The sequence below is a fragment of the Rhinatrema bivittatum genome, chromosome 2 (genome assembly GCF_901001135.1).
Source record: "Rhinatrema bivittatum chromosome 2, aRhiBiv1.1, whole genome shotgun sequence".
Taxonomy (NCBI): Eukaryota; Metazoa; Chordata; class Amphibia; order Gymnophiona; family Rhinatrematidae; genus Rhinatrema; species Rhinatrema bivittatum.
The window spans coordinates 76531754-76545104 of NC_042616.1; the positions used below are offsets into that span (position 1 = coordinate 76531754).

At 41.5% G+C, this 13351-nt stretch overlaps 1 protein-coding gene across 1 annotated transcript in view; it reads right to left on the reverse strand.

Annotated features, from left to right (window-relative positions):
* Nucleotides 1-3156: 3156 nt before the first annotated feature.
* AQP1 (aquaporin 1 (Colton blood group)) overlaps nucleotides 3157-13351 on the reverse strand; it is a 72960-nt gene continuing 62765 nt past the window's right edge. Inside the window, exons 2-4 of the mRNA XM_029588351.1 lie at nucleotides 12915-13079; nucleotides 9893-9973; nucleotides 3157-6931 (exon numbers count right to left, since the gene is read on the reverse strand). Of these exons, the coding sequence (XP_029444211.1) occupies nucleotides 6755-6931; nucleotides 9893-9973; nucleotides 12915-13079 (423 nt within the window). The 3' untranslated portion in view covers nucleotides 3157-6754. The remainder of the gene's footprint in view (nucleotides 6932-9892; nucleotides 9974-12914; nucleotides 13080-13351) is intronic.

The window sequence follows — 13351 nt, forward strand, 5'->3', positions numbered from 1 at the left end:
AATGTGGATAAGTGCAAGGTGATGCATATGGGGAAAAATAACCCATGCTATAATTACACAATATTAAGTTCCATATTAAGTGCTACAACCCAAGAAAGAGATCTAGGCGTCATAGTGGATAACACATTGAAATTGTTGGTTCAGTGTGCTGCAGCAGTCAAAAAAGCAAGCAGAATGTTGGGAATTATTAGACAGGGAATGGTGAATAAAACAGATGCCTCTGTATCGCTCCATGGTGAGACCGCACCTTGAATACTGTGTACAATTCTGGTCGCCGAATCTCAAAAAAGATATAATTGTGATGGAGAAGGTACAGAGAAGGGCTACCAAAATGATAAGGGGAATGGACCAGCTCCCTTATGAGGAAAGACTGAAGAGGTTAGGACTTTTCAGCTTGGAGAAGATGCGGCTGAGGGGGATATGATAGAGATGTTTAAAATCATGAGAGGTCTAGAACGGGTAGATGTGAATCGGTTATTTACTCTTTCGGATAATAGAAAGACTAGGGGACACTCCATAAAGTGTGGGGTAGATTTTTAAAAAATGCGCGTTCGCGTACTTTTGTTGGCGCACCTGTCGCAAACAAAAGTACGCTGGATTTTAGTAGATACGCACGTAGCCGCAAGTATCTGCTAAAATCCAGGATCGGCGCGCGCAAGGCTGCCGATTTTGGGCAGCCGGCGCGTGCTGAGACGCGCAGCCTGGCTCCATTCCCTCCGAGGCCGCTCCGAAATCGGAGCGGCCTCGGAGGGAACTCTCTTTCGCCCTCCCCTCACCTTCCCCTCCCTTCTTCTACCTAACCCACCCCCCCAGCCCTATCTAAACCCCCCCTACCTTTGTCCGCGGATTTACGCCTCCCGGAGGGAGAAGTAAATCCGTGCGCGCCAGCGGGCTGCTGGTGCGCCGAGACGCAACCCGGGGGCGGTTCCGGAGGGCGCGGCCACGCCCCCGGACCGCCCCGGGCTGAAACCACGCCCCCGGGCCCGCCCCCGAAATGCCACGTCCCACCCCCAAAACGCCGCGTCGATCGGCCCTGCCCCCAACACGCCCCCGACAAAAAACCCCGGGACTTACGCGAGTCCCGGGGCTCTGCGCACGCCGGCAGGCCTATGGAAAATAGGCGCGCCGGTGCACAAGGCCCTGCTCGCGTAAATCCAGGCGGATTTACGCGAGCAGGGCTTTTAAAATCCGCCCCTTAGTGTGTGGCACATTTAAAACTAATCGGAGAAAGTTCCTTTTCACTCAACGCACAATTAAACTCTGGAATTTGTTGCCAGAGGATGTGGTTAGTGCAGTTAGTATAGCTGTGTTTAAAAAAGGATTGGAGTAGATGTCCATTACCTGCTATTAATTGAGTTGACTTAGAAAATAACCACTGCTATTACTAGCATCAGTAGCATGGGATCTACTTAGTGTTTGGGTAATTGCCAGGTTCTTATGGCCTGGATTGGCCACTGTTGGAAACAGGATGCTGGGCTTGATGGACCCTTGGTCTGACCCAGTATGGCATGTTCTTATGTTCTTAAAGTTTGCTGGGCAGACTGGAAGGGCCATTTGGTCTTCTGCCGTCATTTCTATGTTTCTATGTAAGGAGAGTCAATGGGAGAGGCAGGATTTGAGCCCTGGCTTCCTATGTTCTCACTCCCCTGTTCTAACTACTAGGATAGAAGAGGTTTGGAAAGTAGGTTTGGTGAAGACTTACCTTATAAATACTTCAAGAAAGGTACATTGTGAGATGCATCCTGTACAGAGAGTGTAGAACTTGTATAGTCATCATCACTAGGTAAAACAAGGAATATGTACATCGTGGAATGAAAAAGTGATTTGTTTTGAATGTGAGGCTGAGGTGTTTTCATAATTTTTTCTTCAAAGATGTGATTTCATACAATGAATTAGTGATTCCCACAGAGACAAAAGACTTTTGTTACCAATTAATTAGTAATCCACACATAGACAAAAGACGTTTGTATTAGATTGACTTTATTTTAATTCATTTAACATTCAGAAAAAAATGGAAACAGCTTTGAAAAATGTTTCTTTCATGTGTGTGCGAATATCTTTAGAAATATATATACACAAGTACTTTTACCCACAGTGAAAAAAAATAAGGATAGAGTTCAGTTGGGGGAGGAAATGTATACCCAGGACTTGCATTTTCAGAGCCCAGTGCACACTTTTCATGCGTACAATCACGCTGCTTCAAAGCAGGTGCAAATGTACCTGCGGAGATTTGAGTCCCATTCCGGCATCTGGCTTCATTCTCAAAGAGAAATTCTGCACAGAGTTTCCTTCTCAAACTGAGCCTGCAGTGCTGTGAGTACAACTTACCTGCTTGACTGCAAGATAGCCACAGGGTCTGATTATTACCGCCTATAATTAAACATTTTTTACATGGGTAGGCCTATGTTTTCCCCTCTCAATACAAGTAAATGTGCACACACTCACAGCATGCATACTTTTACCTGCCAAGATCAAGAGGCGGTATTAGGTCAAAGGAGGGAAATTAAACCAGGGATTGTGTAAGCAAATCAAGTGTAGTTTCTGCTGCATACTTTGTACTCTACATGTTTTCCATGCACCAGCGGGATTCTCCAAAGAAAACTCTGCAGGGATGCTCATTATTGCTGTCTAATTGGTCAATATCAACAAGCTGCTTAATTAATTGGGGCATTTGTTTTTTCTAAATTGTTTGATTTATTGCAGCTTGTGATACCTTCTTGTGGACCAAGATAAGAATTATCCAAAGATGATACGCAGGAGTTTCCCAGACCACTTAAGTCACTCCTTTAGATGCGACCAAAGAAGGAACCCATGTAGTTTTGAAAGCTCATACATGTCATCGCCCTTGGGTAATTCTTACACTGGACAGCACAGTATGCAAGGAGTCTTCTGAAGGACTAATCTGTTTCCTAGGACTCTGCAGGTCAGGCTACAGCAGAATCTGTGCTGAAGCAGAATTCTGAGAGCAAACAGAAAGCTTTGTTAGCATCTATGGGCCCGTACGGGTCATGAAGCTTATCAAAGAGATGTCCATCTATTTCTAGCTGCAGTGGATTGACAGCACTGCACATTGGTAAGTCTGAAAGCAGTCTCTTTCCTTTTGTTCACACTCTGTCAAGTGAAATCAAGTTGAAAAATACAAAAGTATGTAATTAGTTTAGTACAATTGGCACTTTTATTTCTAATCTAGTTCAACAAATTAGCTTTATTTACATACATGGTGCACATGATAATACAGTACAGAAAATATATGCATGAGAAAAGTTTTATAGCGCAATTTATTAGGTTTAAAAAATTAGAAATACAGATGTGCTGATTAGCACGACCTATACTTGTTTCCGACTAGTACTATTTCATCAGCAGTGACACCGAGTGACTGGCCAGATGAACTGAAAGTATAAACTGAAGATATCACCTCTTGATGTTTGGATTTCCACGGGGCCTTTCATCTGAACAAGCTGACCATGCATTACAGCTTAGCATGTCAAAAGCACGCATGCAGCCTTTGCTGAGATATGTGGCCCAGTTGCATATTTCTGGAATTTAGATTACATGTAGGGAGAGGAGGTGCATTGTTGCTATTAATATCCTCCAGTTATAGCTAAGGTAAACTGAGACTTGTGTGACAGAGTGACTTGCCCAGGATCACAGGAAGTCAGTGGCATAGGAGAATTCTAGATTCTATTTCTAAGCTTTCTCCTTATCAGTAACCACAAATGACTACATACCCTCCTTTCACCCAAACAGAACGCCAAACGAATTTTATTATTTTAGTTATAGTACTTTGGGATCATATCGTGTACACAGTCACATATTTAATAAGTGGCATGCAAACTTATGTTCTGGAATCTGCATGATAGCTTCAGAGAGTGGAAATAAATGTTGCTACAAACCAATGGTTTGGTAAACTCAGATACTGATACAGGTACAGGAAAATGTTTGCCTAAGGTCACACAGAAATCCGGGGCTAAAACAGGAATTACAGTGTACAAACCCATGAAGTCCTTAGAGAGGGCAGTTTCAAAGGAATCTATCCGACGACCTAAGGGGTTAGCTCGTTATATCCCCTGGGCTGAAAATCACCTGCTGTATAAGTCTAAAAGCACGCGGGGAGCTCACAATGCATGGACTTTTAGCCAGATTTGAAAGAGTTCTTCAAATGCTTAGGTCAGTGGAGCAAACTTGGGGCATGTTTACGTCAGTGGAACAAAGTGTGCATAGAGAACTGAATTTTCAGATCTACACATTTCATTTTGCCCCATTCCTCTGTCCACAGAACTAGATGTTGCAAGGTTCTTTGAATCTTTTGTACCCTGTGTACCTTGTAATTATTAATTTTCAAGGCAAAAATATTCTCCTGGAAATACCTTTCTATCCAGGTAAAAGCCCCTGCGTTGTGACAGAATATGCATACTTCTAGGCTTCAGGAATCCTTTCTCTTTGAAAATGAGCTGCAAGTATGACATGTGGGAACAAAAGCACCTACAAACCTTGCACCTAGGCAGAATGCAGAAAACTGCAACCCGAATTCTCGTCTACACCATCTTTTACTACCTTAAAGGTGCAGATACTGCAGATAGAGAGAGGTGGATAAATAGAGAAATCTAGACCAACAGAAATTTGATATAGATATAGATATTGTTTTCTCCACAGAGCTGATAATGTAACTAAGCAGCACTATATACAAGATATACATCACCACTGGAATACAAGCAGTGATCATGAAAGTAATGCATGAACTCAGAGAAAGAAGTTCCCTATCCAGAAGAGCTTCTGGACTTAGTGGCAAGAAAGGGATATGAGGACGAGGAAGTAACAATTGAAAATGTGGTGGGGATTTCAAGAGTCTAATGGAATACATTCCTGAGGAAATGCATCTTCAGGTAGAGCAATTCAAAAATATTCCAGGGCAGTTGGTGGAGGCTATCAAGAGTAATAATATTTTAAAACAAGGAATGGGAGAGGCAGAGAGGATCCATATCTGTGGAGAAGTCATAGGTCAAGTGTGGTCTATAGCATCGCAAAAGGAAGCAAAGTGGGCTGACTGAATAGGCCCTGTGGTCCTTAGCTGCCATTTTACTCTAAGTTTCTACGGATCATCTAGATAGAAGCAAGTTAGGCTCAAGGATATTGCACATGGGAGTGAACACCATACAATGGGAGGACAGAGGGCTGGAGGCATGGGTGCGGGACTGAGACAGAAGAGACCTGAACTGAGCACAAAGAGCTGCTAGGGCTGCAATGAAAGAGGACAGACCACACCAGTGTAGGGCCTGAAAAGGAAGGATGAGTAGCTTCAGTTTAAAGCAGGGGAAGATGGGAAGCCTGTAGAGGAACACTAGGAGAGCGGAGTCAGAGCAAGATCAGTGAGAGAAAACAAAGCTTCTCCACACTGCATGCTGAATAGATCAATGCTTATAATTAAAGGTGACAGACTGGACAAACATGAAGTAGCAATAGTTGTTTAAAAAAAAATGAAATTAGTGTAAAAAGTCATCTAAACCTATGAGCTATCATGGCCAGTTATAGTGGTAGGGAAAAACATTACACATTTTAAATTGTTAATAATATCATTATGAATGTTTCCAGTATTAACATTGTCTGTTATGTGTTGCTCTTCTCTATATATATTTGCCATTCTTAATGTTTGTACACACTCTACCAGCTGTTCTTTCACTGTATAAAATATATAAAAAGAGATCTAAAGCTATTTGTTGATACAGTATATATATTTTATTATTTTATTTGATCTATTCTCTCTCTTCAATATTGCAATTTTGTTGTACATCTAAATACACTCCCTACTGTCCCCATATTCCCATATTGAAAGTTTCTTAAATGGACATTTTTTTTCTTAACCGTGCTAACGTGCGTCGGTTAACGAAAGCAGACTGGCCACGGTAAATGACCATCCTGGTTACATGCTAGGAATCTGTGTTTCTATTACGCTTAGAATTAACTTCTAGGTTTGCATTTCCTGGAATCAAAATATCATCATCAAATTCATTTATTCAAGTTTCAGAGAGGATACAGGAGATAATAAAATCTGGAAATTGTTAACATTGCTGTCATTTTGGCATTTGTCTTTCCTGTTAAAATAAGGTGTCATGTTTTGTTATAATATCAGTGGCTAGGTGTTGCTTTGAAGATGATCTGGGGAAGTCGACTTGCCCAAATGCGTCAGACATATTTAGGTGTCAATAATATTTGATAATTTGTTTAGTTAGCCTATGCAGAGCCATTTTGCTGTCAGCAATAATGTTTTGCAGATTAAAACTTTAGGTGGTGCCCCACATATTTTGCACATTGCAGTACAAGCTGTATCTATCTTCCTCATGTTTTCTCCATTTTATATCAACATGTTCTCCCTGGTCAAACACCAATGGGTTCACAAGAACTTGTATACCTATCAGTTCGGCTAGTACTGTTATCTGGGCACAGTGATTTATTAAAAAAAAAAAGTTATATTTCAAAGTATTTTGCCAAAGAGGAGTCTATTATTGGATTACTTTGAACCTTGCCTTCTATTTTCCACATGGGTGCTGGAGTCAAATGTGACAGCACCCAACTGGTTTGCTAACAGATTCTAACTTTACAGGCCAGAATAAGCAAGACAGGGGAACAGGAGAAAGGCAAAGGATAAAATTCTAGCAACCATTAATGCCTTCTGGAATTACTGATTGTTTGCATGCAAGTCCATAATACTGATAAGGTCCTCAGAAAGTAACTGGTGTTTTCCCTTCTTAGTCTTCCTTTATTTTGGCTTCATCTCAACTCTTGCATTTTCATCTCCATCCAGATCATATTCCTCTACCTGGCCATTGGTCCATACTTTCACCCGGTCTGTCAGCTCACTGGTTCTTGGAAACAGGATGAAGTCGTAGATCAGGGCAGCTGCTGCTCCTCCAAGCATGGGTCCAACCCAAAATATCTGAAATACAGAAATAATTTAGCATCACATCTGCTACAGTCGGACACTAGCTCACAATTTCTTAAATGTATTTTAGCCTATCAATTCAAATGGCACTACTTTGGTTTACTACAGTGCAACAATTCATGGGTTGGCATGACAAAGTCCTTGAGTTTTGGAAATTTAAAGGGCACCACACTCTATGTTACATAGATCCTCGGTCCATATTGGTTATGTCAAAGCTATTAATAATCTTCCATACTATAATTTGCCAAAAGGTGCCACTGACTATGTTGTGCTGTGCTCATAGAATCAGGGCAGATTCCCGATGACGACCGGCCTGGGGATTCGCCGCCCCAGCCAGCTCAGGAGATACCACATGGTCTGCTGAGCGCAGCTCTGTCACAGCCGCGCTCGGCAGACCATGTGATTAGAGCGACCGGCCCACCGGGGGATGCCCGATCCCCCGATAGGCCAATCTGCCCCCTGCATAGAATGATTGTATAGTGTTACATTAGCCTTCAAATCTCACTCACTCTTAAAATAACACCCTCATAGGGTGACAGTTATCCTCCTAATCACATCATTCACCTCTACAGTATTCACTGGTATCACCCTCTTAGAAATGTTTTTACTACATTATTCATCTCTTTAGACTTCAATGATATTTCCCTCTTAAATATCAAAGAGATTCCAAAGTCATACTTGGTAACTCAATAAATGGAGAGATATGAGGTTTAAATTGTTTCATCCTTTCCTTATAGGAAGATAGCAGCTCACATTGACAGGTGTTTGCATCTGACCAGACACCATGGGGATCTCCCAAGATGAACCCTGCAAGGATCATTACTATCCTCTATTTTACAGAACTTGTATGCAACAGAGCTAAAGGAACTGATAAGATGGAATAGATTGCAGTTTCATGGATAGGTTAATGGCACCCAGGCAAATATTAAAGTCATATTAAATGACCTTGCGTCATTCTCTCTACCATCACTCTGGCCTAAGTATTAAATGTTTTCTGCCATTTTGTGTCTATGAGAAAAATGTTTAGTACACAACCCATCGCTTGTCAACTGAATAACAAGCTGAGATTAAATCTAAAATACTTCGTGGTATAAATTTTCAAAAGGGTTTCACATGGAAAATTAGCATATAAATGCATAAGTAACTTGTATTTGTGTATATGTGCTATATTATAAACATCTAAAGTATGCACATATTTTTTTTATTTTGCATGCACATTTACCTGCACATTCCAGAGAGCGGCAAAGAGGTGAACAAGGAATTTGCTATTTCATAAGAAATGTATACGAATGCATTAGGCTACTTATTTTACACCTGCTAATGAACTAGCCCAATTGAAATCAGGCTCGTCTGTTGTTTGCTATTTTTGGGTGGGAGGCCTGGGGGAACTGAGGGAAGTTCAGGGTAAAGTATTAGGAGGGTCTCAGTGCATTAGAGATTGACCAAGCCAAGTGGAAGAGATACTATAAAACTGGTGATTTCAAGTATGCGCACAGTTCTAAAAATAGATTTCCACATACAAATCAGGGTTGTACACATAAATGTTATATTTTTTGCAAGTAAAATATATGCGTGTATGTTTAGTAAATAGGTAGAGAATGTACACAAGTTCAATACTTTGCAAATATTTGCACATACTGATACATACGCGCGTACTTTCAGAGCTGAACTACACGGTATTTTCTAAACCGTGCAGCAACTCACTGCATAGTTTATGAAAAAGTAGGATAAATCTCCACACATTTACTTGCACTTGCAAATCTAGTAAGGCAAATAGGTTGGAAAGTTATCCTCTGAGTACTTCCTCAAGAGAAGATGTGACATAATTGTTGAAGAGGTGCAAACTTAGGAGTCATTTCCCAAGATGCCGGGAAATGGAGTTTTGTCAGGCCTTTGAGTAAGGTGAGTTGGGCGGAGCCTTCGGAGTTGCCAGTATCGTCTGGTGGACTGGTCAGCCAGAGGTCAGGCAGCAACAGGGAACAAAGGCGGCCAGTAAAAGTTGAGGCTTGAGGAGTCTAAGCCTCGCCAAAGACCGATGAGCCAAGTCTGCCTTCATGTTCTCCCCTCCTGCTATGCCCAGCTGGCAGAAAGAGTAGCACTTAATAGCTGATGAGAGGCAAGTCTGGAAATTTTGAGCCAGAGGGATCCTGAGCATTAAGGGGGGGAGAGGGAGAGAGTGAGACAATCTGACACTCCATATATCTCCCACTGTAAGAGGGGCACATTCAAGTCAGGGTGGGTTTTGGTCTGCCTAGGGTGCAAGTATCTGTAGAGCTTTGTAACACTGCCCCCCCCCCCCCCCCAAACTCACCCTGAGCTGAAAGTGCCCCTCTTACAGTAGGAGATATATAGAGGTCTCTTTTTCTCTCTCTCTTTTCTCTCCCTCTCCTCCCATCCCCCCCCCCCCCAATGGTGTTCAGGACTCCTCTGGCTCAAAATCTCCAGACTTGCCCCTCATCGGGAGCAGTAGTAAAGTATACACATACTTCTCAGCTTCTTAAAATTCGTGTTGCTCATGCATAGCCCACATACATGTGTATGGGGCTGTTTTTGCATGATCTACCTATTTGTGAATCAGGTACTTAAGTTCCTAAGTTTTCAGCTGAAAATTCACATGAATTTTGGAGCCTACAACTTTGGATCCTAACTTTAGGCCTGCTATGCATTTGCCTGGATTTGAGCTCCTAATTTAGGTGCCTAGTGCTGAAAATCATCAGTGCTAAGCTCCTAACTGTGTTTCCCCTTCCTAACCACGTCTACTTTTTTAGGCTCCTAAATTTAAGAGCCCCCATGAAACAAAGAGTCTAAAATTAGGCACTCAGCCCTAATACATTTTCAAAAGGGTTAATTTAGGAGCTTCACTCCCCCAAAGTCAAGAGCCTAAAACACCTTTTGAAAATCTGGCTCCTGCATTTTTTTACTTGAACTACAACCTGTTGAATGCATTGAACTTACCCAGTGATGAGTAAAATTTCTAGCAACCACAGCTGAACCAAATGATCTAGCAGGATTCATTCCACAGCCAGTGTAGTCAATCTGTGGGAAGCAAAAAAATGTTCTCAATATTTCTGTAAAAGGCTGTGCAGCAGGACACAGACGAGAAAGTAAAATGGTGAAACGGTTTATTTTTCCAGTGATTGAAGTAAAAATGTAAACATGATGAAAAACTTGAAAGTTAGTAAGTTACTCTATATTCACCTTACGCTACAAACCCGACTGCAGTCTCGTTTAATTCTGCTTACACTATAATACATTTTATGCTGCAGCATATGTATAGCTGTATATGTGTACCTATCAGAGAACAAGTTAAACAGCAAATACATTTAAACCAAAGGAGTTAATGATCTTTGGTATGTTGGCTTGAATAGTATGAAAAATACAAAGATATTTTCTGCATTTTAGCAGTGTGAATTGGCAAAAGTAGGGAGGAGTTACATGATTCAGCACTTAAGATGCTCTAAATTGGTCAGAACTAGGAAAAAAATAGCATGGCAGTTTTCAATTCCTAGTAACATGTAATTAATGTTACTTTTCTGAAATGATGTATTTTTGGGGGGAGGGGGAGTGATGGGTATTGGAGAAGGTTATGGTTTGTCATCCCATAGCACAGATAACAAACATCAAACCCAAACCGGAAACACAGTCAACCAGCTTGCAACAGTATTACTGAGAGAATGAGCAAGGAAAGTATAATTGAGAGTCAATAAAGAGTAAATTTGTGATTGCCTGCTAGTGCAAAAAATAATAATGATAAGAGGAGTTATTTCCTCTCTGAATATGGAAATGAAATGAAACTTCTTACAAGAAGTTCCACCTGAATTTATGAAAATAATCTTTTTATTTAAAGTTCAAGGCAAAATAACATAACATATGCCATACTGGATCAGACCAAGGCCTATCAAGCCCAGTATCCTGTTTCCAACAGTGGCCAATTCAAGTCACAATATTGGCAATATCCCAAACATTAAATAGATCTCATGCTACTGATGGTGGCAGAAGCAGTGGCTATTCCCTATTGATTAATAGTAGTTTATGGGCTTTTCCTCCAGGAGCTTACCCAGCTACACTAACTAACTTAATCACATCCTCTGGCAATGAATTCCATAGCACCCATGAAGAAACAAAGAAGTAATTTAGCAAATACATGGAAGCTCCAAACAAGAACATGCTTTTCTATTTTAGGACTGGATTTTCTAAAATCGCAGGCCTTAGTGAATTGTGCGGTACTGGGGGGCGAAGCGGGGGGGCGGGCCTGTGAAAGCCGGCAGCGATCGCACCACTGCAGTGTTATCGCTGCCGGATTTCACAAACCAATAGCGCCACCGTGAAAGGTAATGCTATTGGGCGCATTACTGGTGGCAATAAGGGGGCCTTACCTTTTTGCCGTCAGCGATGTCTTTGCCGCATCCGCCCTGTTGCCGCCCCGACTCCTCCCCTTCCGGTGACAACTCCGCCCCAACTCCACCCTGATCTAGCTATCGCATGAGAAAAGTCCCTTTTCGCGTGCGAAAGCTATAGAAAATGACCCCCTTAGTTAGTGTTCAAGATGCTGTGCACATCAGTTAGCCCTAGTAATGTAATGCTTATAGCAAGGAGCTTGTAACCTGGACACCCCACTGATTTCTCTATCCACCACTCACATGACCTTGAGCAAGTTACTTATCTTCCCTCTGCTCAAACCCCAGATTGCAAGTTCCTTGAGTTGGGTCCCATTCATTCGCCATTTGTTTCATCCATTTCGGGCCGTGTGCATGTTTCTCCCAAACAGCACATTTGCGCTCAAAACTGATGATATGCGCGTATTCCAGTGGTGCCCACATGTGTGGATACCACCAGTTTTGAGTGCATACAAGCCGTTAGGGAGTTATGTGCACATTGGCAGAGTGAATGAAACGAATGGCCTAAAATAAGCAAGAATGCATATCCCTGAGCTGGGGACATTGTAACCATATGGATCATCCTAGGCAGAAGAGCTGCACACTTCTAACACGTTGCAGCATGTCAGATGTCATCTCTTTTGCCAAACTGGTACCACATGATAGCCTGGAAGTTTATGATGGCAGCATTAGGAGACGAGACATACTTCCTACTGACCTCATACATTTTTCGCTTTTTACTAAGTGGTATCATAAATACAAGTCAAAAGACTTGTATTCATTAAGAAAACAGGAAGCAGTAAGAAAAAACAAAAACAAAAAAAACATTTGAATGTTTTATCTCCTGGACTGAATGATTCTAGATTTCAGATCATAACTATGTTTTCTGCACTTGGTGAAAAGGTGCAAGTCTGTCACTGCATAAAGGTGGCATCACAATTCATTGCTGAATCAGACACACTCTCTTCAAGAAACGGCAGGCTTCTAGAAATCATACAGACATAGAGGTAACTGAATTCTTCGTTGAGTGTATTGGATCCAGCCTAATGTAATCACAGTCAGAGCCAATCCAAGCCATAATTTTCTTTTCTTTTTAAAAACACCTGAGAATTTAGACTACATCAGAGTAGAAAAATAGTTCAAAAGTTTTGATATACATTTCAGGTACCACCATAATGACTTCCTTCTGCGTGCAATCAGGTAGGTCTCCAAGTTCTGGTTTGGAGGGGCTCTGTGGGTAGTAACAGCATTTTGAGCCTGAGTTAACTCCACAGAAGCTGAGAGGGGGAGGGGAGTTATGCTAGTTCAATCAATGTAAGAAAAAAAAAAATCAAAAAAATGTCATAAATACAGCAGCATCTTCTAATTATTTCTGTTGTTCCAAGAAGGAGAAAATTGAAATTTGAAGAAACGGAGAAAGTTTATTTGGACAACCATTTTCTATTACCTCAGAGAGTAGTAAAAACAGCAGATTATAAAAATTAAAAAATATTTGCAAAATGAGGATGTAAAAGATGCCGATATAACACCGTTCCCCCCAAACTGATGGAGGAGGGAGGAATGCAGATGAATTACATTAAAAAGAAAACTGCTAAACTTACAGCAATAAGATGCCCCAATGCAACAGAGAGCCCGATGGCCAGAGGTGCAGATCCTGTAACGTCATTCCTTCTCCGATCTGTGGTAGCGAGGACACATAGCACTAACTGGAAGGTGACAATGATCTCAATGCCCAGTCCTTGTCCACTGTTGATTCCTGGTGCAAGCTTAACCACGACAAAAGAAAATAGTTAATATTTTATCCTCTTAACATGCAAATTCAGGTAAGTATGCAAGCTCCAGAAGTCAGGACTATATTCAGACCTCTCAGAGATGACTACAGGCTGGATAATAAAAGTTCAGTTCCAGCTTGTAACCATGAATGTGATCATTCTAAAGCAGTCATATAGGAGGCACAATTTTCATGTGATGTAGCCATCCAAGTAAGAACTTGCCAGCTGGCTAGATAGCATGGAGTGAAGATACCACCCCAAAGAGT